This window comes from Calonectris borealis, chromosome 8, assembly GCF_964195595.1.
Source record: "Calonectris borealis chromosome 8, bCalBor7.hap1.2, whole genome shotgun sequence".
In the NCBI taxonomy this organism is placed as follows: Eukaryota; Metazoa; Chordata; class Aves; order Procellariiformes; family Procellariidae; genus Calonectris; species Calonectris borealis.
The window spans coordinates 10,438,361-10,464,860 of NC_134319.1; the positions used below are offsets into that span (position 1 = coordinate 10,438,361).

Here is a 26,500-nt window from a genome sequence, read left to right on the forward strand (position 1 = left end):
AACAGTTTTGTGAGAGGTGCAGGCAGATGTGAGTGTCTTATTGGCTTTTTTAACTCAGGGCCTTGCCTGTGAAGGTATCATCTGAACAGCTTGTGAATTACTGTGGGTTTTCCACCAGCGCTTCTGGGCAACCCTGCAGAAGGATGGGGGGCAGCAATACAAGATGGCAGCCACCTGGCTCTCGGCCTCAGGCTACGACAGAGGGTGCCCACACGGCCCACCTGCCCTGGGGCGCCCTGCACCCTCCTGCCACGAGTGGGGACGCGGTCAGGTGCATACCCCTCCTCCGGGAAGGAGAAGACTGCAAGCTGCCAGCCTAGCTCGGGGAGCAACGGCCCTGCCCACACGCCCCCCATAACGCCCCTGCCGCCTCAGAGGAGAGCCGTGACAACGCCCCCCACGGCCGCGCTGCGCCTGCGCGCAGCTCCCCGCCCCGCGATCCTCGGCTGCCGCCCGCCGGCACCGCGCCTGCGCACCCGGTGGGCTGCGGCACCCCCGGGCATACGCACAGGGGGTGGGCGCCCGCTGCCGGGCGTGCCCACACGGGGCGGTGTTGCGCGCATGCGCGCTCCCCCCTCGCCTCAGACACAGAAGCAGGGGCGGGCGGCCTGGCTCGGCAGCACCGCCCCCGCTGAGGGACGTCGGCGGCCGCCATGGAGGTGAGGGCGGGGGGGGCGCGGGGCTGCGCCGCTGCGCCGCACCTTCAGGGCTGGGCGGCGGCGGCGACGAGGAGGGGGAGACGCGGCTCGCCGCCCTCCCCGCCTCGGTCAGGTGGAGGGCCAGGGGACCCCTGAGGGGGAGCGGTCCGTGCCTGCGAGAGCCGCTGGGCTCCCCCGGCTGCGAGCGCGGGTCTTCGCACCGGGGCTTGTCCGGGCTCCTCCGGGGCACGGGGCGTGTGGAGGAATAAGCACCGGAACGCCGGGAGCGGTGGCAGCCCAGGTTTCTGGGGGCGGCGCCGGTGGCTAGGGACAGCTGGAAGGCGGTAAAATGCCTCCAGCCCGCCGGCCGGCAGCTTCGGGTCTCGGGGTCCTCTCCGAAGGACGTGGGAGTTTCCTATTGTTTGGAGCTGGTTATTCCCTGAAGGCTTAACCTGCTGTATTTCATACATAGAGCGTTTTTTAATAAAGAGTGGTAAGTCTATAAACTCCTGCAGCGGCTGCTTTCTGTGAAGAATATTGCTGGAGTGGAAGAAGAGCGGGCAAAGGCAATGAACCCGTTCCTAGATTTGATTACAAGTAATCTTTTAGTTCTTCTTGTATTTTTCATCTGTCATAAAATGATGAGATTGGTGAACCCCTGGGAACACTGAAAAATCTACCTAGATTTAATCTGTACTTTACCTCTGCAGTATCTGTTAGCCTGACCAGGGGTGACCTTCTGAGGCAGTTTGGAGGGAAGAGAAGCAAACACAAGGCAGCGGTACAGCCCTGGTGACAGCTCGGCTGCTGGCTTCAGCAGTGTGTGTGATAGCCAAAAATTAGCCCATTCCCCTGACGCCACTGGCACTTGTTTGTGAAGTGTCAATTTTGTTTAGAAATAAACTGCTCTTTAGACTTTTTTTTTTTCCGTTTATGAGCTTACTGCTTATAAAAGCCTCTTTATCGTACAAATTTATGCCCCACAGTTAGCTTGGAAAGATTGGCATGTATTCTGATAACTTTGAAGAACTACAGTTTGGCTTTTTTTTTTCAAAACAGAGCTCCTCTTCATGCCTTCCAGGTGCTGGATGGAAGCAAGGCAAAATACACTTGCGGAGCTGAACCTCTTCCACTGCAGCTCGAAAGGTAATTGGTTTTGGTATTGGCAGCCTTCCAGATAAAGTGGGTTTGGGTACCTCGGACACTTTAAAGTTACCTGACATTGAGTATTGTCCATCATGACATTATTTCATGGTATGAATGCTGTATCAGTACTCCCTAATGCTTTCAAAAAATGTATTTATTGCTATAAGAAATTTCCTCTCACCTTCCAGTACCTTCCTGGTAACAAATGTTAAAACACTGGTACAAATTTTATGTGACATCAAATGTGAAAATGCAGTGGAGTTTAATGACTATTAATTTTAGAGTTGAAAGTACACAGAAGGGGAAAAGGAGGAAAAATCACTCTTGCTTTAAACTTTAAAAACACATTTAGTTAGATTAACCTCTCTAAACAAGGCTGCTTGGTAATGTGGGAGTATGTTGTGTAGCTTTTTTTCCGGTGACAAATGTCATTATCTGATCATTTGTGGGGTGTGGAGTAAAAGCAGGAAATGCTTATCTTGTATCTGTATAAAATTAAAAGTTGTCTTCTAAGAAGTTTTTCTTTTTGGTTTAGACTTAAAAACAAGGGAGCTGACTGGGGTTAGAGGAGCTAATTGGCGATGCAGAAGCAGTCTTCTGAGAGTTGTTGTTGCCATCAGGTGTAGAAGAGAATAAGCAGCTTACTGTTTAGTAAGTGGCCCTTCAGAACTTACTTGCCTTACATATTCCTTAATTTAAAAGTGCTTTAGGGGTTAGAGAAGCTTTGAGTAGTTGAGTCAAAGTACTATTGCAAGGACTTTTCTCATTTAGAATACGTGTGATCTGGAGTTTAAAATAATTTTGCAGCTAAGTTCCTGTTGCACTGTGATGGAAACTCTTAAATATGAATTGTCTGCCAGTGGTCAGTAGCATTAAATATCTTGGTTGGCTGTACTGCTGTATGTGGAAGGAGGGAAGACGGTGTGCGATAACCAGTGTGTGTGCCATGTGGTTCCCGTGAAGGCTTACTGTTTGCATTTATTTGTTAGCCCTGTGAAACACCCTATTATGTCCTCTTATCCATGTGGCTGCCTCAGAGGCATGATGTGCTAGAACAAGAAATTAAAAAGATTACTGTGTGTTTTTTAAGCCACCTTCAATCTCATTTGTTATCCTTACTTGTTAAGTCATAGCAGGGTCAGCACGCTTGTCTTGTTTGCCTTTGTCTTTCCAGTGGGGATGATAATAGTTCTTTTGCTGTCATTCTTGAGTGATAACTAATGATTTTAAAGAAATGCATGTGTGTCTATCTAAACATAGGCAGACCTCAGCAGAAGATCTCATGTCTGCAGCATGTGTGCTAAAATATGCTATTTTCTCCCAACAGGAGAGGGAAAGGAATGCTGCGTGCCCTTCTCTCCGTTAAGGTTCTCCCTGCTTCCCCAGTAGTAATCACAGTGAAGTAATAAATTGGGGTGGGAGGAATCTATTTGAAATAACTTTATGTGCTATCCTGCAAAGTGAGATCCACCCATTGCTGGAGGGTTTGACTCAGAAGTTCAGAAACCCTGTGCTTAGTTTGCAAGGGAAGTCGCTAGCTGAGAGTGTGAAAAGTTAGACTCTGCAACTTGCGTACACAGAAGATAAGGTGACCCTGGTCTTCTAAAAGTGTGACAGAAAGGAATCACAGAGAGAAGCATATAGAGGTAAAGAAAAAGGTTGCTGTAACCTTTTCTACAGAGTGAAGGATTTTAGAAGGATGGTGCTAGCTGTTACACTGTGTAGGTGTTACAGTAATGCCTGTGATAAGGCAAAATTGATAATTTTTCTCAGACTTGCTCTTTCATGAAATCAGATTGCTCGGGCTTCCTGTGGACTTTTGGGTGTTCATTTTAAAATGTTAATGCTCCTGTATCTTACTGGGAAGATGTTGGAATGTTCTTAAGTTCCTCTTCCTTCATGGATAATTCAGATTAATGAATTAAATGATACTAAAAGTTTTCTTGTAGGTGGGATGAGAAGGTAACTCTGACAGCTAAGAGTGAATTATGGCAGACTACTGTAAAGATGTATGACCTGTAAGAGTACTTACTTCTTACAATTTGAAATTAATATTCTTACTTAATGCAATACAGAATGAGTATTAAAATAATCTGCCCCTGAATTTGACACAGGGCTGTCCTAAAGAATTGGGCATCTTTCCTCTTCAAATTGTGTTTCTCTTGATCTGTAATGTTAATCACTATGCAGTCGCTTTATAAAGGTAGCTTTGATTATTCTGAGCTTCCTGCAACTAGCAGGTTTTGGCAGAATCAGCACCTGCTGAATGAGTCGTGTTTCATTATGAGCCACATCTACAGGAATCAAAGTGTTGCTGGAGAAGGGAGGGTCCAAGAACGATGTGAGCAACTGAGTTGGGAGGAAAATGAGACTGAAATCTGTTTCCATTTTGTTTCTTTGTCCAAAACTCTGAATGTCTGAAACTTTAAAGTGGCTTACCTTTTTTTTTGAGTTTTGAGCACACACTTTTACATTTGAAGTCTGTCACAGGTATGTCATGCTTGTGGAATCAAGGGACTTACTCATGCCTAACTATTTTATTGAATCTGTTGGTAGCTGTTTGAACAAGTAAACAATGGCTTTGAAAATAAGTGTAAATCAACAGAGAAGTTGGATGCTGTTCAGAAGGTGCAGACTGACCTGCCTGTTGTTTAGTTAGTCAAAACAGTATTTTTTAAATCTCAATTAGAGAAGCCTCATCAGAGAGCTCGGTGGTCTTTTATTCAGTCTGAATAAAAAAGCCTTTGCTTTTGCAGTATCTGTGGGACAGTAATGTTTTTGTAATTGCAGCTTTTTAGGTACCACCTCAGTGGTCTGAAAACATCCTGTGCCAGCACTTCAACTTTGAGTTTGTTTCATCTATTGAATTCTGGGTTGTGGCTATCCTCTATGAATCCATGGAAGGCTTTATTTGAGGCTCCTGATTCTTCTTTTCTTCAGCTGGTGTTACCTGAACATCACTGCCTTGTTTGCTGCTTGCTAGAAGTGAATTCAGTACTAGTGGTACCTGTTCTCAGGAGAAGATTTTCAGCTGTGGAAAATGCTTTCTCATGCTCTTGGTCCATTGAAGCCTGTTTGGCTGTGTTCAAGACCAATTTCAAGATATGCTTTAACTTGGTGGTGTTATGGCTGTAACTGTGGTGCTCTGTCTTGGCAGAGTCTTGATCTGGGTTAGGAGTATGATAATTCTTGTCTGTTACGAGTAATTCTGTATTTTATGTCTAAACTTGTTATGGTTCTGCAATGGTATAACAACAAGAACTAATGAACAGCATAAATCCCTCCATTGTTTTTGCAAGACTGTAACAGGGCGGGTGGGAAGGGGAGAGGGAAGGCGGGGAGGGGGTCTCCTCTTCAGTTGAAATGACTGGAGCACTGGAAATAACACTGTGTTTTGCATTCTGTACTTAAGAGTTATAAAGTCTTTAATACAGGGGTGTGCTTTTGCTGTGTGCTCACATGAAGCCCGGCACAACAGGTTCTTGCAATCTCTTGAGACTCTGGGCACTACCTGAATGTATGTAACAATGTTTATGTGATTTCTGAATGTAAATGTAATTGTGTTCCTTTTCAGCTGCAGAACAACCTGGCTCAAGCAAGATCCAGTTTTGAAGCAGGTGGCAGTACCCAGACTCTCTGTTTAAACTGCTTTCTTCCATTGAATTCAAACGCACAAACAAGGTATCTTCTTCTTAATAGAAAAAGGCATCTGTACTGTGTTCTCTAAGTGCTTCCCGTACGTGTGTATGCTTGTTTTCTAAATATACCCTTCCGTCTTTTGGGAAGCAGGTTAGAATGAGAGGGGAGTTATGTCTGGATATTGGATTTTGGCATGTTTGTATATGGAGTGTTAGGAAGCAAGATGAAGGGTGATTTAAGATCTGGATGAAGTGAAACTTGTGGTAATTGTTCCTTTTCTTCTTCACTTGGCATTACTTGCAAGTCTTCTTTATGGTAAGTGCTTTTGTTCATCCTTTTGAAGATAGTTGTAGAGGCCACAATAGCAAAAGGGAAAGGCTGCAACTGTACCTTCCCACACAGGCTCTGAATAATGCGTATGTTAAATATTGCCTCAACACTGGATTATGATGATGATGATAAAATACAGGACAGAAGACAGAAATTTGCTCTCTTTTTGCTTGCAGAATGGATTTTGCTGAGTTATATTATCTGTGAGCAATAATCCTAACCTGACTGGGATCAGAATTTGAACTGTTCCCTATTTCTTCAGCTTTTGTCAGACTGCTAGTCAGACAGTAGTCTCTCAGAGAACAGTCTGACTCTGTTATGGTCGATAGGGATGTAAGAAGTGCTCTTTATCTCGTCTGCTCTGAACACCAAGTAGTGTTCTACTCCTACCTCCCTGCACTCAGCCAGAATAGATCACAAAGTGGGTGGACAAGTTGGTTTGGAGGAAGCAGGGGTTCAACACTTCAGGCCACGTTGTAAGATGACCTTAAAATGACAACAGTTAAACGTTCATCTTGGACCTGACGTGTCCATGGGCTATTTCCCTCCAGAGCGGTTCATCCAGTCTCTGAGCTTTCTGCCTGGCAGGGTGACCTTCCTCAGAACCCACAGTGTCCCTGTCACCAGAGGTAGTCCTGCAGTATGCAAAGCACCTCAGCATTGCTTGGATGGTTAAGGCACACTGTCTTTCAGTGTCATCAGAAACTCTTTGGTATACGGTCACAGAAACACAAGCATTTCTTTGAAAGCTTGAAAAACCTCTAAAGCATTTGGCTGGACTGAAGGCATTTTCTTGTCATACCAGCTGTTACTTAAGTACCGGTTCATTATAACAAAGTGAATAATGAGAATGAAGCTGTGATACCTTTAAAGGAAAAGCTATGTTGACAGATGTGAACTACACAATGATGTGAAATAGCAGACTAAAAGGGCGATAAGAATCTAATTTAGCAAACATTTCATGCCTGTCTGATAGCAAATTTCGTTGAGACTATAGGTTGAAAACAAGCTTTTCAGTAATTTGATTTCTGTATACATGACTAGTGAACTTCCTGGTTTCAAGGAAGCAGTTCTCTGTAATTTAGGAATTGAGTCAGACTAAAGGGAATTGAAATAATGTAGTGAGTTATTAAACACCAGACTGTAAATATCATAGCCAACTGGTCAAGTGCAGGAGGGGGTTGTGAAGAAATATGTCAGCTGTGCTAAGATGCAGGATTCATCTCCTGTCTTTTTGCATAATTTTTAGTCTCTGTAACAAGCTCTGAAACTGTGTAGTATTTGAAATGGAATAGAACCTGTCTAGGTATGACTTGTTGACTTGCAGAAGGTCAGGTCATTAAAATGACTTGTTTGACACCTTCTGGAAATCAAGCACCTCATTCAAGCAGACCAGCTCAATCTCTGAGCAGCTTCGTATGTGTCATTTTGATCCCAATTCTGCATAACTTCTAATGCCGGCTGAATTGAAATTGAGGAGAGCTGGAACTTGCTGTCAAAGGCTAGCTCTCTTGTTGTGTTAAAATTCAAAACTGTATGGGTGTCAGTTTGAGTTAAAAAGAAGCTGTTGCTTCAGAAGGTGGTAAAATGGATGCTTTTATATTTCTTACTGTATTTAAGAACTCAAATATGTCATCCATCGTGATGATTTCTTAACACATTCTGCTTAAGACTTGAAAATGAGAATTTACTATTGTCTTGAGACTTTGAGTGATACATTTTTAAGTGTTTCAGTAAGTTGTTAAAGAGAAAGGGCTTTCAAAATAGCACTTGTCTTAAATTTTCAGACAATGTGTGAGTTCTAAGTGACACTCGTAATAGCTATTACTGACAGATACTGACAAGAAAAATACAATGACGCAAAGAAAGTATTTCATGTATTGGTAGATTGTTGTGTAATATTTTCTGCCTCGGAGCTCCTCCTTTGTTTTAAGAGTACTTTAGAAACAATGAAAGGCACAAAAACTGCTGTTCACAAAGGCTCTCTGTTAAAGGAGAACTGCCAGAAAACTTTGTCGTCATTTCTAGGGCTTGCTTTTCTTTCATTACCAGTGTTCTCATAATTACGCTATTTCTAGGGATTTAGTTTTTTCTGTAGTACAAGATCTTTAATTATGAATATACTTGGAAATCCTCCTGGCTGTAAAATGTCTTAGCAGTGCTTTGCTACTGCCTTAAAGATTTTTGAGCCGTGATTTTTAACCGTTAGGGCCAACTTGGCAGGATGTGACTGGTGTTATGGAGAAGTGCTTATAGTGAATATAGTGTGGAATCATTTAACCTTTTTGGGGATAGCTGTATGAAGCAGCCTATGGCAGAGAAAGTGTATGGCAATGTTTTTATTTAGGCCTTCCATAAGAATATGCGGATATTTTTTCTTTTTCTGCCATATTATCTTGCATCAGTGAATTGTTATCTGACTAAGATCTTGTAATATCTGCAGCTAGTAATGCAGGAAAAAATATCTAAATGCCATAAACACTGCTTGTTTTGGAGCATAAGTTATCCACTGATCTGTGGTTTGGAAAGGCACATCACGGTTCTGTGAGAAATGTTTTTTTTTCCTGGCCTTTTGGCAGCATAATCTGACCTAGATTGCTCATTTGACCTGTTAACTCCTGTGGTTGCTTTGTTTCACCAGGTTGTTTGAAACTTCCCCACACCTTCCTCCTGTTTTGGAAGCTCATTTTCTTAAGCTGACTTGAAAAAATCTACTTGTAGAACAGTAGAATAGCTCAAAGAATAGCACCCTTGTGAGGGCTGGAAATCCTGTCTGGCATCTGGGCATGCATTATGTTGTGGGTAGCTCATGGTAGTTGTTGACAAGGTTATTCCCATGCTTTGCCTTACTGTGCTGTGAGAGGAGGACTCAGTATAGATGCATAATTATTTTCTTCTGGTTTTACATTTGTTTATCAAACCTCCCAGGACTCTTAATTAGTACCCAAATTGTCTTTTTAGGTTTCCTCTGATATTTGGGGGAGAGATAGCAGCCTATGGAGAGATGGCAGCCTGGGATGAAGACAAGCAGATAAACTTTTGGGTAGCTTAAGAACATAAACGCACAAGAGCATGTTCATTTTCTCCTAAAGTAAAGTAATTGATTGTGTGTTAAAGGCACCTTTATGTTCTGGCACACAGACATGGTCAGCAGTCAGCCTCTCCCCATAGCAGACAGTGGGAAAAGGAAAAAGAAAAAAAGAACCAGAGCCACAGATCATGTCCCTGGGAAGTTTGAAGGTTGGTGGCAACTTCTAAGCTTTTAATTGTAATGGTCTGTTTTCCCTCTGCTGTTCTCAGTTTTCTTAGCTAAATATTGCTTTTTGGCAAACGTTGTAAGTTAACATTTCTGTTTTTCTTTATCCCCCATGTTTTGGTCTTCAGTTTCTTTTTCTTAGTGGTGAAATCTGAGTCCTATTCATAATCTAGTGGGGTTTTTGGGTTTGTTTGTTTGTTTTTTTTAGTAAGAACAGTGCTGATGTCAAAATGTTTTGATTGAATAGATGTGAGCACAAATACTGTTGTAGGTAAAATATAGTTCAGTGCTACAAAGCTGACCAGTATAATACTTCTTAGTGGGCAAGTTGCATTGTAAGGTACACTGCAAATCAAGATGGTAGCAGCCATCCAGGTTTAAACCTTGGAGCCGTCCAGGTTTAAACCTTCAAATTTCAATTATACTGAAAACACTATCTCTGCAAGTAGATTTTGTATGGTAGGTATTTTCTGATGGATTGAAATGTTTTCCACCTGAAAAAAATTGGTTCTGAGTTTTACATGAAGACAGGGAAGGTGGATGATGTCCTAGCAATTGGTGAGATACAAAATTTTTCTTGTGTGAACAAACTTGTAATTTTGATGCTGGAATGAAGTCTAATTTAAATTTTCCTGGAACTTGAAGGGGGGAAGTGAAAAATGAGGCATAATTAAGGCTGGCACATCTACTTTAATACTGCATAAATCTTTTTTCTGTCTTCATTACCAGCGGAATTTTTTCAGTTGCTGTCATATGAGGGATGCTCATCAGATAAATAGCTTGTCTTGATGTTGTTCACTGAAATGCTTTGGCTAATGTGTCGTTTCTGCTGGATTTCTTTGGCAGACTTGTATAAGCTGACTGCTGAGCTTCTTGGTGAGGGAGCATATGCCAAAGTTCAGGGTGCTGTCAGCCTCCAAACTGGGAAAGAATATGCAGTAAAAGTAAGTATAGAATAAAAGCAGCATCACTTCTGTCTAAACATCTTCTCCCTCCTAGTATCTCAGTGAAAACCTGTAATAGAGTGGGTAATAGCAAAACCTTTTAGAAAATTTTTGATGCTTGAAATGAGCCTGCTTTATAACCGTCAAGATATCTGCCATCTTAAGTATTGTGCCTCTGGAGTGAACTGGTATATCAGCCGCAGATAGAATTCACAAACAGTAAACGACTCTGTGATGGTTAGCTCTCAGGGCAAGTTTTCCTCTCATGTCCTGATTTGATTGTAGTCCTACCAGTTTTTATCTCTTCTTCTGAAAGAAGAGGCCGAGTCATTATCTAGCATGGCCTACCGAATAATGCAAGCTTGTGAGAATGCTGCTCCGAGTTCAGAGAGCATCAGTTGCTGCCGTTAGTTCATGTAAAGCTGTCTTCTATTTTCTGATAGAGGTGAATCTTCTGTAATACCATTATATTAAGTGTTAGGGCCCATTTACAGATTTGTGGTTATCCCGAGTCCCTCATTTAATTACAAACACACATAATAGTAATAGGAAAGCTTTATGCTTGATTCTTTTGCAAAAACTATAAGCACAAAATTTTAAGCCCCTTTAAAAATCTAGTCCTATAGATGCTATAATTTTGTGTGTACTTTTTAGAACTGTTGAAGTTGAAAGTCTGGAATAAAAAAACCGCTACGTTATGAATTGGACATGCTCAGATACCAAGTCCTATGAGTACTGGTGAATGGTTGCCCGTTCTGAGAACGGGCTGAACACTGGCTGTAAAAATGAGAAACTAGTACTGGATACAGGTGGTGGTAGTGTTTGCGGTAATGACATGAGCTTTCAGTTCATGTAGCAATCATTCAGTCTCAGCCTCTGTGGAAAGCCCTTGTCCTTTTTCAGTCTGAGGAGTTACGTGAAGCAAAGTGACTTCTCATGGCAGTACAGAGATTGAATGTATGTTTTCTTTAATACGTTAGGTCCTATTACTGGGTCTCCATGAAGTTTGCACTGTGAAGCAAACTCTCATTTTATGGTGAATTTAGTACTTTTTACTTAAATGCCTATAATGACAAATCTCTTCTTTTTGACTGTTCAATGTCTGATGTGAGTCAAATCTATTTTTGTTAGAACTCGGAAGGATATCCTTTTCTGCACATTGCAGAGTTAAAATGATGCAAGAAAAAGCTTGCGGTCAGTGACTGTCTAACGTGGATTTAGTTCCTTTCTTGTCTTCCTGTCCTCATTTCTTGTGTCCTTTGAATGCCTTCCAGAGCTCTGCTGACACTGAAAATAAATGACAGATGAGAAATTAAACAAACAAACAAAGGTGGAGTGTTTCTCTCTGGTGGACATGCCTAAGCTTTAGATTAGTTATCTGATTCCAGAGCCATATGCACAGTTCCTGCCATAATTTTTCAAATATGAGCTCTAAATCTTTCCACAGATCATTGAAAAAAATGCTGGGCATAGTCGGAGTCGGGTTTTTCGTGAAATAGAAACGCTGTACCAGTGTCAGGGTAACAAGTAAGTATAAAGTCTTGTGTTTGTTTGTTTATTTAAAGTATATTGAATATTTTTTTCCCCAAATTTTTATGTGTGACTAGGTTAGGAGCTTTGCAGTATTTTCCTTAAAACCAGTTGAAATTTAGACTTGACCCATTCAAAATAGGAACTTCCTGTTCTCTTACCTGTGGAATTTAGGGAAATATTTACAAATTAAGTCACATAACTCAATTAGCAACCAGGTCAGCGCAGCCTGAATGTGCTTCAGTGATGCATGGCTTTTGTCCGAATGAGGAATTGACATTTTGATACTCTCCCTGTGATTTCACCATCAGCAAAAGCTAGCCTGATACCAGCTGCTGTTGAGAGGAACAGTCTGGCCGTTCCTTTCCTTAGTGTGTGGTTTGTCCTCCTCTTTGTGTCAGCCTTCCTGCTTTTGCACTGGAACTCTTAGATCAGCCAAAAGCTAATTTAGTTTTCATTTGGATGTGTGCTGACTTCACATAGCCGCAGGATGAAACAACTTTAAAGCTGCTACTCCTGTCTGAAAAGGAGGGAAAGCCTACGCAGCCGGTGGCGGCATGCTCTATGATTAGTTTAAGGCAATTCTGAAACTAGTCCTTTAGATATCCCTCTTGATCTAGAATGTATATAACAGCTGTTATCTGTACTACAGTGTGCAGCTTATATTGAGCCTTTTTTTCCAAAGTTTTAGTACAACACTTAAAGAGAATTTAAAACCAAACTTGTTTATGAAACTCATGGGCTTAAGTTGTGCTATAGAGAAGCAGATTACACTTTTGTTCTGTGTGTGGTTAAGAGCATATGGTCATCCAGTACATAACTGATGAAAAACTCAAGCTCTCATGACCACATGCAGAATTTGGATTTTGTTTGTACTGTAAGTATAGAAAAATCTGACTTAATGTTTGACATTCTCAAGGTAACATAGGGTGTTTGTGTTGTGCTGCAAAGCTAAACAGGACTAGCTGTCCTACACTAACTAAACAGGAGTGAGTTAGTCTAAAAATGGTAACTAAGGTGCTGGATTTAATGTCATGTTGACAGATGCCTGTCTCCTTCGAGCCCTGTGTGTTCTGCCTTGTGATTTCCAGAGAGAAAGAATGCCAATTTAATTTTTTTTTTTGTTCTTGCCTTCAGCACAAATGCAATGTTCTAAATTATTGAATACAACCTATTACTAGCTATCTTCTTGTCTGTTGAGCACTAGCAGAACTCTTTCACAATCCTGTCTGATTTTGGTGTTTGGCCTGTTTCCTCTGCTGAAATTTCAGTGTGAGTTGGAAATGTGGTTTAAATGCCATAGGCAACCAAAGCAACTTGTTTAGTTAGAACTTTTATTTACTTCTGGCACTTCCTAATTATCCATGCTAAAACTCTTCATTGGTCTGTTTATACTCTGTGCCTTTCTTCTATTTCCCCTCCTTTCTTTTTTTTTAAAGGAACATTTTGGAGCTAATCGAATTTTTTGAAGATGACACAAAATACTACCTTGTCTTTGAGAAGCTGCGAGGAGGTACTGTGCAGTAACTGTGCCTTTGCTCATTGAATCATCTTGGCCCTGTCTGTCTCTGTTTTAAAATAGTAAATGAAGAGGTTATTTTAAATGCTTGAGAATTTTAAGACAAGAAGTAGAGAAAATAATATACAGAGCTTGAAGTATGGTTATTCTTGAATATTGATGGGTCTGGTCATACATTTGCAATCCCTTTCTGTAGTTAAGCGATGGAAATGTCATCTCTATTAAAGTGGAAGCTTTGGAATATAGTTAGTAGGTCACAATACCTTCAAGCAAGGGGAGACACGCAGTATGTCAGGTATTATGCATGATCTTAGTACAGCACCTATATACTCTGGTAGCATTTTCCCCTAATGTAGGACTGACTTTGTTTCCTGAAACTCATGGAGCACTGTTGCGAAAAACATCTTTCTTCTGCCTCAGGTTGCTGTAGTTGTGAAGCGGTCTGCTTGTGGCTGTTTGAGGGCCAATCAAGTGAGCGTGTGTGGTCACTGGTCTCCAACATTTAACACTTACCTGGGGAATGAGAAGGCTACATCAAGCACTTTGTGGACTTTCTCACATTTGTCTGCATTGAGCATAATTACAGTACCCATTAATTGTATGGCTGTGCACAGCCATGACTTAAAAGTGTGGCCCACCCTTCAAAGAAAAACTGAGTTTCTGGAAGGATATACTTCTATCCATAGAACATCATCTATTGTCACTGATCAAGAAGGTTTTCACTAGCAAACTATATGTGCAAGAAATGCAAATTCTTTCAGTATAGATGCAGAACTTTTTAGAAAGAGAAGGACACTTTTTTCCTTGAGTAAAAGCTTTTGTTTACCTTCCCTTAAAATTACTGCATCATTTCATTGTTGTTTCCTCTAACACTTAATGTACAGACTTCTCTGACAAATTAGCTATTATAGAACTTGATTGGGATAAATCTGCATTTGTTTCTTTTCCCATCTCCACATCCTTTCCATTCCACATCCTCTTCTTTGACTGTGAGACTATGGTTGTCAGTGTACCTGCATGGCTGCTGAGAGGATAATAATGCTACACTTTCTTCCCTCTCTTAGCTACTGTTTTTACAGTGGTCAACTGGGGCTGAGGCTAGTTTTCTCTCTGAAAAATTTCAGCATTTGAAGTGTTAGGTATGGGGGTTTAAACAATTATCAAAGAAATAATGGGAATTAGGGGTCAGACCAGCTTCTGATGCTCTACAGATTCTGTTATAAGCAGTGTGGCTGGCAAGAATGAGAACATTAATCTTCAATGCAAGCCTTACTTTAGTAACTCCAGACTCAGAGATTTATGTTACCTACAATGTTGGGGCATAACTTGGGCTTTCCATTTGCAGCTTTGCCTTCCTGTAGCTGTGGTAACTGAAGGAGCTCTGCTCGCATTTTAGCGGTGTTCAGTTCACCATGATATACAGAAGCTGTTTAATATCCTTGCCTGACAGCATTTTATAATTGAAAGCATTAAAATCAGCTTATTATACTGAATGTGCGTGATTCCTCCCCGCACCCCGAAATGCATTTTGGGAGGTGCTATATGATGCTTTCTCTCTGATGAATACCAGAGAGGTGGTAACAACTGTGGCAGGAGTGCCCTGCTATTCTTTCTGTTTGTGGGATTCCTCTACGTGGGCTGAATATAAAGTCTGTAGAGCATGTTTTCATTGATACTGATATAATTCTTATCTGAGAGAGTTTGGAACATCAGCTCTGTTCAAAAGGGTAATCTGAAATAAACCTGCTGAGTGAAATGAGCGCTTCATGTGGCTCAGTATTGTTTCCTGCAAAGTCTGGGGTCTTTTCCGCAGGGATAGAAACATGCAAGAACTGTTATTATTTTCTAAAGGTGTAAAGAACAACTATACCAGGAAAACCCTTTGAGCTCTGTGCCCTTAAGAAATCTGTAGCAAGCTAGAAAGTGGTGGTTTTGGCAAGGGGAACCTGTGTTTGAAATCTGATAACCTAGTCCAAAGTGGCCTTCCTCCACCTATCTGACACAGCATATCCATACATATCCGAAGAGTCTTTTGTCATGTTAAAACATATCTGAAGAGTCTTTTTTCCATCTCCTGCTTTTTGAATGTTTTCCTGTTTCCTTTCTGAATACTTGCTGTGGAGGACTGGCAGCAGCATTAATGGTATAAGAATAGGAATTAGCGCAATAGATAATGGGAGGTTTCCTTCCCCATCTAGAACTGAAGAATAAAAATGAAATCGCCTGAGATATAAAATGTTTACTGTATTGGGAGCTAATAACAAATGGCAGTTGCTTCCTGAATTTCTCTGCCTGCTTCCTTTTATAAATATACCTCTCTGAGTAAGAAAATGGAAGACAGTAGTAAGGCTATTTAGTGGGCTTGGATCTATGTGGACTACATTTATTTTGTAGTATTTTGTCTTCTTTTTTGAAGACATTTTTAATCTCTTGAGAAGATTGATGGAATTCACTTAAAGACGATAAGGAATCAAACCTCCCTTTATCCTTTGTTAAAGGGATACCAGTGGAGCGCTGTCTGCAAGCTACCAGTCCTTCAGTATGTTCACATTTGAGAGGTCTTTTGTCAGATTTCATGTCCCTGGACAAATTTTACCTTAAGTCCATGTATGAGCCTTACCTTGATGTTAGTGGGAATTTTAATGTGTTTTTAAAGGTAGAATGTCTTTTTATTTGGATGTTTTGCTGAAGTGCTATGTACATCCTTAGCTGATGTTTGAGTTTTACTAGTACTACTAGCCAGTCTTTACTGTTCAGTGTGTGGAAAACAGACCAGTCGTGCTGGGGCAGTAAAAAGTGATTGCTTCTCATGCTGTGCTTAAACTAGAGGGCTGCAGTGTTTGAAAATTATGTTCTAGCATGCTTAAGTATTGAAGCTGCTTGGTTGTACCTTTTTCTTCTTAGTCGTTCCCCTTTTCAGTCCACGGAAGTTGCCTGCTGTGAAAGGGTGTTATAAAATATGAGAAATGAGGTTATAGATTCATGATACTTGGTACTAGTTCATCATTATTTTCTGAGGCTATTTTCATATAAAAACATGGGATTATGATACTTCAGTTTCTGCCATGTAAACATACTAGGACAGAGTGTTAGTTGCAAATAACTTTTCTAAATTACTTCTGGCCCTGTTCATGCTGAGATCAGTTCTCCCTTTATGGCAGTCTGGTAGTGGCTATTGTGTTTTTATCCTTATATTGACAAAGCCTTTTCTCAGCCTAGGCAGCATTCATACTAATGTTTTCCCTTTCACCTATTACTCTTTGTCCTGGTTTTGGCCGGGATAGAGTTAATTTTCTTCCTAGTAGCTGGTATAGTACTGTGTTTTAGATTTAAGATGAGAAGAATGTTGATAACACACTGAGGTTTTAGTTGTTGCTGAGTAGTGCTTACACTAAGTCAAGGACTTCTCAGCTTCTCATACTGCCCTGCCAGCGAGGAGGCTGGAGGTGCACAAGAAGCTGGGAGGGGACACAGCTAGGACAGCTGACCCAAACTGGCCAAAGGCATATTCCATACCATATGATGTCATGCTGAACAAAAAACTGGAGGGGAGTTGGCCGGCGGGACGCAGCTGCTGCTCGGGAGCTGGCTGGGCATTGTTCAGCAGGTGATGAGCAATTGCATTGTGCATCACTTGTTTTGTATATTCTTTTATCATTATTATTATTTTCCCTTCCTTTTCTGTCCTATTAAATTGTCTTTATCTCAACCCATGAGTTTTACCTTCTTCCTGATTATCTCCCCCATCCCACTGGGGGGGAATGAGCGAACAGCTGTGTGGTGTTTAGCTGCCTGCCAGGTTAAACCACAACACTCTTACAGGTTCAATCCTGGCCCATATACAAAAGCGGAAGCACTTCAATGAACGAGAAGCTAGCAAAGTGGTGAGAGATATTGCCTCTGCTCTGGATTTTCTTCATACAAAAGGTAAGAGAAGGCTGTCTCCATCTTTACTAGTTGACATTGTACACTTAGGTTATGGAACACATCTTATCTTAAGTAGTCAGCCTTTGCTAGTATTTCTATTTACAGCAATGCCAGATGACTTAGGCTGTTTTTCTCTATAATATTATTTTCTTAATGTGGTAGTTTAAGTAATCAGCTGTGTTAAGATGTATAGACTTTTGAAGAAGGAAAGTTAAATCAACATCCAAGGAGAATTAACATTAGGGTTGAATCTCTTTGCTTGTTCTTGTTACCTAAGCCACCATATAAAGGTTACTCAAAAGGGAGCTAATATTCTTTTTAATTTCCTCCTCTTTCAGATCTACAGAGATGTTTTTCTGTATTTACCCAGAATTTCTGCTGGTTACAAGACCTCTTTGTTCGTAGTAGCTTTTGGTCTCCACATTTAGACCTCCACTCTTGGATTGAGGGACCTACAAGTGAACCATAGTCCTTTTTTGAAGGTGTCCTCATTTCACTAGGGATTTACTCAGATTTAAAAGCAGTTCTGTTTGTAGAGAGTTCTTTTTGTTAAAAATGTTTTCCTGCTGCTTTTTCTACTTGGAGTACTTTTGTTTAATTTCAAAATATCTGTATGTGTTATGGTCATCCCAGAGTATATGCTCATGCTGAATGTGATAGATACCTTTTAAACTCTTTCCTATGTCATGATTATCTGGTCTTGCATAGATTAAGCAGCTTCAGTTAATGTTACAGAGACTACCTCTGAATAGAATGGCATGTAATTGGCAGCTATGTTTATTGGTTATTTATTTTGATAAATTTTTCCTCTCCATTTATTTTGCCATTCTGATTAGCCAGGTGGATCTCGGCAGATCTACGTTTGCTGTCTAAGTTGTTCAGTACTGGCGCCGGTTCAATCAACGTTTAATTGTAGGCTTTACTTGTAAGTCACAGGACTGCTTATATGCTTGAGTTGGAATCACAGCATTGGTACATGGATAGGTTGAACCCATTAAAAAGAAAAGTGTAGCAATGCATAGGGAATAAAGGAAGTGGTAAACCTGAGGAATTATGGATCTTATCACATGTTGTGACTATGTTATGAGAAGTTAATTTGAATGTGGAAACAAACTTAGTTTGCATTAAGATTTTTGGTAATCTTCATAGCCTGTCTATGCGATAACTCAACTTTAAACCTGCAGAGAGTGTACTCTTTGAATACCTGTGTTTAGAAGATTTTGACTTTAAGATATGGGGCGGATAAGGAACAGGAGACTTAGGCTGAACATGTGGAGAAATACTTATTTGATGTGTTAGGTTTGATGTAGGTTGCTTAACAGCTGAAAGTCTAGGAACACTGTTCAAGGAAGTTTAACATTGACTCAGCTAATATCTTTCTGTAGTTCTCTCTCAGCTTTTAGTTTTAATTCCCCTTTCCCCAAACAAGAGGGGAGTGATTCATTAAAATGGCTTAAGAGCAGCAATCCACTTTCTTTCTTGTCGTTTGCTGTGAATTGGTACAGTGGGGACATGGCTTGCAGAATCGGCTACAACATCCCTTTTCATTTTATTGTTCTCTTTATGGTTCTTCTGTGTGACATTAAAATAATTAGTAACTAGCATACAAAACATTAAAGTAAACAGGAAATTAAAGCAGTTTTATTGCACAGCTTAATGTGAAGTGCTATAGCTAGATGCTTTAAAAAAAAAATGTGAATAAGGACAACTAATTCTTTTGCCAGGAGTAGTTTAAAACTCAGCTGGATGATAATACTGCCTTACACCCACTTGGGATATGTTTGCTTTATTGCTAATAATCCACTGGAGGAGTGTTTAAAGACAGTTGTTTTCTTTTCTCAGTGCTGTGTGCAACTGCAAAATAAAATGTTACATAATCAGACATTTGAATTCAAACTATAATACAAAAAAGTGCTGTTAGGTTTCACATTGCAAGCCAAGCCAACTGTTGGGAGTTTTGTCAGCCTTGCTGTAAATGTCAGCACGGGCCATCTTCGTTTGTCATGTTTCCCATCTTCTGTGCATAAGTAATGTGAACTGCATCATTGTGAAAGCTCTTATTCCTTTAGATCAGTGCTATGCTGTGCTATTAATGTTATATTTTAAGTCATGTCTTGTGGAGTGTGCTGAAGAAAAGACATTAGAAACTCCCTTACCTAGAATTTGGTGGGATGTCTCTTTTCTCATACTCTGAAGTAGTATCAAGTGTGCTTGGAGTGTGATTTTTTTTTAAGCAAAGATAAAGTGCAGTTAAATTATAACCAAGCTGCTCATTTGATTTGATTTTTGGTTCTCATTTTCTGCCTTCCCATTAAGTTTGATTATATTAAATGGAGAACTTCCAGAAATTGTGTGTTTAGGCATTTGAAGAACCGCTTTGACAACATAGAACCACCTTTGCATGTGAATTCAACAGGTAGATAACTTTGCGTTTCCCTGTTGGGTTTGCCTATGCTGATAGCAGTTGAATGAATGTAGAAGCCCTTTGGTTGTTCTCCTTTGGCCTTTTCTTCTGCATCTCCAACCAAACCCTTTAATTTTTACTTTACTTCAGGAATGAGTATGTACTTCACTGTTAAAGGGAGGATATTTTCACCTGGGAATTCAGGGGGTTTTTTTGGGGAGAGTGTCTTAGGTATTGTCTGTGCTGGTAGGAGTTCAGCAAACCGCCAATTGATCCCTGCGGAAAGAAGGACCTTATTGTAGAAGGCACAAAAATCTTTTGACTAAACTGTACACAAGTAAACTTTCCTACAGGTCAGTCATCTTAATAAGCTGGTTTTAATTAACATAATTAATTCAGGCTAAGCCAAAAAGTTCCAGTGTTAGCAGGTTCTTACTTGCTTGACTGACTCTCATGTACATTTAAGGATGATAAAGGCATAGCGGAATGCAACAGTGACTTTTAGCAAACAGACTTTGAAATTCAATTATTTGCAGTATCATTAAGGGGGGGTTGTGTAGCAAACTCAGGCCTAGAATATTTCTCAGGCCACCTTCAAATAAAGAGAGGTAATGAGAAATAAACAGGAGAGTATCTTCTGTAATAAATGTTTGTACTCTTGTTTAGGTATTGCTCACAGGGACCTGAAGCCTGAAAACATCCTGTGTGAATCTCCAGAAAAGGTGCTACTCTGGTCTCTTAACCTTCTGAAGTGTGTTTTTTAACTTGGTTTCCAAAGACAGCTCTCACATGTCTTTCTCTTCTTGAAGACTTTTGAACCCATTAGTGATCTTCAACTAAATTTAATAGAACTGAAGCCCGAAAGAGACTAAATTCCTCTGTGAGCTGTAAAAATGTGAGCATCTGGCTAGGAGATAAAAAGCCAACTGTTCTTAGAGAAGGCATGGCAGTTACAACGTAGCATCTCATCTGTTCTGAGACAGTACCCAGATGGACAAGCAACATTTACAAGCCAGCTGGTCACGTTGCATATAGTTCCCAAACTGCCCCAGTGTGTACTGGCACTTGCCTAGCCAAATAAAAAAATAATGTAATAGGCTCAAATGCTGGGGATGTGGGAGAACTGGGACAGAGGAGGCAAATGCAAGTGTGGAATATACCTGTAAGAAGCTGGGTTTCACTAGTCCTCCTGCTAGAACAACTTGGTTTTTGTCCTGGGGTTTTCTACATGGCGCTGTGTTCATAATATTGCATTAGTCCTAGTCTTCTGGACCTCTTACTGTTTTATCCTTGTTTTCAGGTATCGCCAGTAAAAATATGTGACTTTGATCTTGGTAGTGGAGTGAAGCTGAACAGTGCGTGTACTCCAATAACTACTCCCGAATTAACAACGCCGGTAAGAGACCTACTGTGGCTTCATGCTTTTTCTCTTCTACCATAAAACAATTTTTCTTACCTCCAGAGGAGAGCTTCCAAAGGGCTTACTGCAACTGCACCTGGTGGTGGATAGTTCATTTAAAGCAGGTGTATGTGTGGTAAATACTGTCTCGGTTTCCCAGTCATAGAACAAATGTACAAAAGCACAGGAGCTCATCGCGTTAATTCTCCTGTTGGCCAGAAAGTAACACATTGATCCTGTTTGTCTCTTACTCCATCAAATGAAGAAGCTTTTCGTGGAGGTTTTTTGTGTGCTTATGGACTGAGTTTGAACCTTAGCTTTGTGTTCATTTCCCCATATTTGGGTTCTGTAGTTAAGACCCGTGAGCTCAGGGCAATGCAAGTTCTGTAATCAGTGCGTGGCTTTATAATACACATTAGTTTGAAAAACTACAGTGCTATGCTTTTGCCATTACTGTGAAAGAAAAATCTGCCAGTTTTGCAGGAGTCTGTATAGAAATCACCTCCCATGATATACTACTTTACTTTTTGAAAAGCCTGATAACTAATGGATAAGATTTAAAAACCTGAAATATGTAAATTGATATTTTGATCCTGTATAAAGGATCATAGATTCATATGGAACAGCTTATGATTCTGCTAAAGAACAGTAGAAACTCTTTTGCCTTCTATTAGATCTCTGTAGTCCTTACACCTGAAATGTGTCAATTTTTTCCTGTGCAGTATGCTCACAACATGTGTCAAAGCTCTTGGCAATTCCATTTAACCTTTGAGAGATGCAGCAGTTGTGATTTGGCTTAACAAAATGAGACCTGCAGTGAAAGCAGTAAACTTCAGTAGTCCCTGATGCCCGATTCTGCTTTTAGACCAAGCTGCCTACTGTAAAGAGAGAAGAATGGTAAAAAACTTGAGTTATGTTTTAATTTGATCCTCCCTTTGAAAACTTGCTTGAATTCCGTTTCCTAGTGTGGGTCTGCAGAATACATGGCACCCGAAGTGGTTGAAGTCTTCACGGAGGAGGCCACGTTCTATGATAAGCGGTGTGATCTTTGGAGCCTGGGGGTGATTCTGTACATCATGCTTAGTGGTTACCCCCCATTTGTGGGCAACTGCGGCACAGACTGCGGCTGGGACAGAGGAGAAGTCTGCAGAGTTTGCCAGGTGAATGCGCGTATCCTGGGCATAGGTGGGAGAGTGTAGTTTGCCCCGTGAGCTTAGGGTGTAAGACTAGCCATAATGCCAGCAGTGAAGAGCTGTGTCTGTAACCCAACCAGTCATCTGGGAGGATAACCTCTCACTGAGAAGTGAGGGCGGTAATGTAAAGTTGAGTGATGATATCCCTTTCTAAAGTAAGATTTGGCAACTGCCTCTTTCTCCTCCTGATGTGAGATCTCAGAGCTTCTCCACGTCCTTTGCTCCACCCCCCAATCCTGTATTCTGTAATTCTTGATCTGGTTTATGGTAGTCACTACAATTCCTCAGATAAAAGTTGGGCCCCAGGAGAGTCTCCATGCAGGGCCTGAATTTATTCTTTCTAAAAACTGAATACGTGGGCTGCATTGTTACTGGGGGGAGAAAGAGCGGTGTTGTCAGCAGACAATGTAACGTGTCCATTGTAGGATGCACTGATTCACTCTGTGGAGCTGCCTGTCACTCTCCATTGACTCCATAAAGGAGACTGGGTGGTTTCAGTTGTCACCCACCACATTAGGTGGATAAAATTGAGTGAGAAGAATCCCACCTGAGAAGACTTCTTATTGCATTCTAGTTGCTATTTAAATTAAAGAAATTTTCCTTTACTAGAACAAGCTTTTTGAGAGCATTCAGGAAGGCAAGTATGAATTTCCTGATAAGGACTGGTCACATATATCCTCTGAGGCCAAAGATCTCATCTCAAAGTTGCTGGTTCGTGACGCCAAAGAACGACTCAGTGCTGCTCAAGTTTTGCAGCATTCATGGGTTCAAGGAGTATGTATCCCCCTTTGTTTTTTTTAAGGGTTATTCTTCTTCAAAAATGATAAACAAGCTGTTCCCTGTCTCTAAACTTTTAATAGAGACATTGCAAGTTTTAGTGCTCTTATCTTGATTAATAAAACGATATACAGTGGCTTTATTTGTTCTAGAGCTCTGTGTGGTAAATATTTAGATGAATCTGTCAACCTTTAAGTGTTTGGGGTTTTTTTAATTATTGCTTTATGCATTTTAAATGGCTTTCTTGTGAATACTAGGCACTGCAGTACATGAATTATTATGTTACTCTCTAATACAGTAATGCAGAATGCTGGTAGATATGTTTTAAAAGACCAGCAGTGTCCTCTTTTGCTTTAGTTCCCAGTTCAGGAAAGAAGGGATAGACCCTCTGAAGAGCTTCCAAAGCTTTAGTCTTATACCTGCAAACTGTGGTATCTTCTTGTGAGGGGAGACGGATTATGAAGCGTAATTTGTGAACCAACAGTGATTAGTAAAACCCACAGTGAAATAGTTTATATGCAATATCGATTAGTTGTAAAGATTTGGGGGGTTGCCTGTTTTTTATCACTCTGTCTTGGGAAAGCTTGGTTCCCAGCTGCTAATACGTAACTAACTTTGCTTAACTGCTTCTTCTAGCAGGCTCCTGAAAGGGGATTACCTACCCCTCAAGTTCTTCAAAGGTAATTTTTTTTTGTTAAATGTCTGTAAACTTGGCCAAGAATCATTACTGAAAGAATGGAGAGAGATAGGAGATGACAAATCGGGGGGTAAGATCCCTGGTTGGGAGTGGAACTTAATAAATGTGCAGCACTAATTTTGTTAAGAACATCAGAAATATTAAAGTTCTTATTTTTCTTTATGATCTAATCTTGCTTGTTTGTGGGAAAGGCATTGGAAAGGATTCCTGCAGTGCAGTGCTAATCTTAGACAGGGAATAATGATGGTTCTAGCAGTTTGCTGCACAGGAGGGGAAAAAAAGGCATAAAGGCGTGTGTTTTCCAGAGAGACTACATTCTGATGGGTGAATAATCATCATATACACAGACTCGGATCTGACTCCCATTGTAGTTGGTGGTAATCACAGTATCAATTTAACTGTGAGCAGGGCAAGCCTCATTTAAAGTGATTTGATGGCAGATTCTGTATGCCAGAGAACCTGCGTCACACATCTCTGTTTCTATTTCGGTGTCTGCCACTGGTGATTCCAGGTGGTTCTTCCTATGAGAAATGCATTTCCTTAAGCCAGATGTGCAATTACAGTGGGATTGCAATTCTCTGAAGAAAGCCCCATATGCCCATTCTTTTTTAACATGTAGAAATTAAGCATGGCATCTCGGGTGGTTTCCTGCGTTTACATCGGAAGTCCTTGGCAGAACGAGGACTAGAATTGTGGCTGTTTCCAAAATCCGAGAGTGTTTTTGTTATGTATTGCTGGTCCTTGCAATGAGGAGAGATGCAAATATTAACTGGTCATTTTGCCTGCTGTGTCGATGTTTTGAAAGGGGAAGTAAAACTGCCTGGAAATAGATATTCTGCTGCGAGGGTAACCAGGTGAAGTGACTCTGTGTGTGTGTTGTAACGGCTTTCTCCTTTTCCCTTGAAAGGAACAGTAGCACAAAAGACCTGACGCTTTTTGCTGCTGAGGCTATAGCCCTTAACCGCCAGTTGTCTCAGCATGAGAACGAACTCAGCGCAGAGCAGGAGAACGTTGCCCATGCTGTGTGCTCCATGAAGCTTTCTCCTCCGTCCAAGTCTCGCCTCGCCAAGCGCAGAGCAATGACGCACGCCACCAAAAACAGTGACTTTCAGCCAGTTCCCCATAAAGCCTTTTAAACTTCTTTCCTGCTATGGATTGGCAAGACCAGCCTGTGTTCTTACTTGGATTTTCAGCGCTGATAAAAGCTTCTCTGCTTCTGACACTTTGATTAGAAGCTTGCTCTTGTGATGTGACTTGTAACTTTAACGGGACGGCTTTTTATGGGAATGTGTTTTGCCTGTCAGATTTGGTGCATTAAGATAATTTAACTGATTTTTTTAAACTGGAGAAGATGGGTTTGCTGCTATATTATCTGAGGTGTTAAATCACTAAGCTTTCCTTATTTTCTTCTTAGAAGAGCATGCTTTAAAATGCAAACTTGAAAACATCAGAAAAAAACACTTTCTTGCTTTGCCCAGCAGAGCATCAAGTCTCTCCCTGCCTATGGCTGATCTTGATGGCACATCTTGCAAGGTGCTGCTGCTAGCGTCAGCAGCAGGGACTGTTTTCAACCAGCAGTGCCCTTCTCTCTTTCTGTAGACTCAGGAAACGAAGATGACGGCTGGGTGGATCTCTGTCTCCGTTACCTTCACTCGGCTTAAGTTGTATGAGGATGATACTGTAAAGGTGCAAGGATCGCTCAGGCTTGGAGAGATGAAGAGCACAGGGTTGCTTTTTTATCCTGTTGATAGTTTGTGTGTCAGCACGTGGGATGAAAGCTGGGGGTGTATTTCTTTATCTTTAGTTCTTAACTTTTTCTTCAGTTCGTAACTAAAATGTACTCCGTGTCTTTTTTTTGTCCTGTGTGTCCCCTTCTCTGGCAGTTACATTCTTAATCCTGATAAACAGTCTGTTATACTGTGGTTATATAACAGTTTATATTTAGTATCTGTTTTTTTTTTCTATATTAATGCTATCCTCAGTTATACCTTCCTTTCTGTAAACTCACATTTCTCCAAGTCCTTTTGTGTGTGTAACCTGGAGTTCTTAATGTGAATGGACAGGCTTCAGTGAATTTTGGTGTGTGAATAATTTAGGATTATCAAATGCAGAGGTACATCTGTGCAAAAATGGTGCTGCAGCTGTTGCATTCTGCCTCCTGCAGTGATCTCAGGCTGGGTGTCTAGATTTTCAGTTCCAGTTTTAGTGCTGTGCTGCTCCAAGAGTAATTTGAAAGGGTACTGGCTGAAAATCTGAAGATTTTGCGTGACCAAGGTGAGGTGTCCATGGAGAAGGACATGGATATTGAGCACTTTCTGAAACGTAAGCTGTGAAAATTGGGCCACTAAGATGCCCGACATGATGCACCTTAAACTTGCCAGCCATTTCTGAAAACCTTTGCCAGGGCATTGTGTGGAGAGTGGAGAGGGAGAGGAGGAGGCCCCCAAGTGCCAGCACAAAACCCTCCCAAGCAGAATGAGAAGGAATAAAGTAGCAGATCCAACAAGCGCTTGGAAATTGAAAGGTCAAAGCTGAATGTCTTTGCATGGCCTAACCAGAGCGGTTTTACATTATCTTTTAGCAGTGTGCATACAGCTATTTTTATACAACATGCTGTATTTTGTGACTAATATTAAAGTTGTTATTTAACAGATTTTATACATTGTGCCAGTGGACAGATTATGAAATGTATTTTGCTTTGTTTTTATTAAAATGCTTTAAGTTATGGATTTAACACATTTGGCAGTTCTGTGTGATTTTTTCCTCTTGATTTTTGGTGACATAGAAAAATAGAGAATTACTTACTTCCCCACGTCTCTGTGTGACATTGGATTTAAGACAATTTAAATCTCTGAAGACTAAGCATACCTCCCTCTTCTATGGCTGTGTTGCTTTATCAGTCTCTGGAGGCTCCTGTGATCTCAGCTTTCTTGAGGTAAAATGAGGATATGACTGCACAGAGAGGGCTGGAAGGGATTCTGTGATCCTTTTGACCTTCATAAGAGATCAGATAACTGAGGGCCAGTGAGTTCAGGAGCTTATCTGCACTGTTACATGTTCTTCCCTTTGATTTGTGCATGAAGCAAAAATCCTGAGGTTTG

The 26,500-nt window shown here is 40.8% G+C and overlaps 1 protein-coding gene across 5 annotated transcripts; it reads left to right on the plus strand.

The window, feature by feature from the left end:
- Positions 1-571: 571 nt before the first annotated feature.
- On the plus strand, positions 572-26,137 carry MKNK1 (MAPK interacting serine/threonine kinase 1). 5 transcript variants are annotated; one of them, XM_075155838.1, is made up of 14 exons: positions 572-659; positions 1,698-1,784; positions 5,359-5,465; positions 8,871-8,993; positions 9,856-9,953; positions 11,401-11,480; positions 12,923-12,996; positions 16,825-16,929; positions 20,000-20,055; positions 20,634-20,729; positions 21,698-21,892; positions 22,535-22,699; positions 23,339-23,382; positions 24,307-26,137. In XM_075155838.1, the coding sequence occupies exons 4-14, from the start codon at positions 8,879-8,881 to the stop codon at positions 24,533-24,535; spliced, it is 1,257 nt and encodes a 418-aa protein (XP_075011939.1). In that variant the 5' UTR covers positions 572-659; positions 1,698-1,784; positions 5,359-5,465; positions 8,871-8,878; the 3' UTR covers positions 24,536-26,137. The 5 variants fall into 5 exon arrangements, with proteins under 5 accessions (XP_075011939.1, XP_075011941.1, XP_075011942.1 ...); XM_075155840.1 differs by having other exon boundaries at positions 8,895-8,993; XM_075155841.1 differs by lacking the exon at positions 572-659 and adding an exon at positions 668-1,131 and having other exon boundaries at positions 8,895-8,993.
- The last annotated feature ends 363 nt before the right edge of the window (positions 26,138-26,500 follow it).

What these genes read in the sequence shown, in the direction of transcription:
- MKNK1 (XM_075155838.1), top strand. Translation starts at nt 8,879, where the DNA reads ATGTTCTGGCACACAGACATGGTCAGCAGTCAGCCTCTCCCCATAGCA. An exon ending in GGAAAGAATATGCAGTAAAA is followed by an intron (nt 9,954 to 11,400) that starts GTAAGTATAGAA and finishes ATCTTTCCACAG; the next exon opens with ATCATTGAAAAAAATGCTGG. An exon ending in TACCAGTGTCAGGGTAACAA is followed by an intron (nt 11,481 to 12,922) that starts GTAAGTATAAAG and finishes TTTTTTTTAAAG; the next exon opens with GAACATTTTGGAGCTAATCG.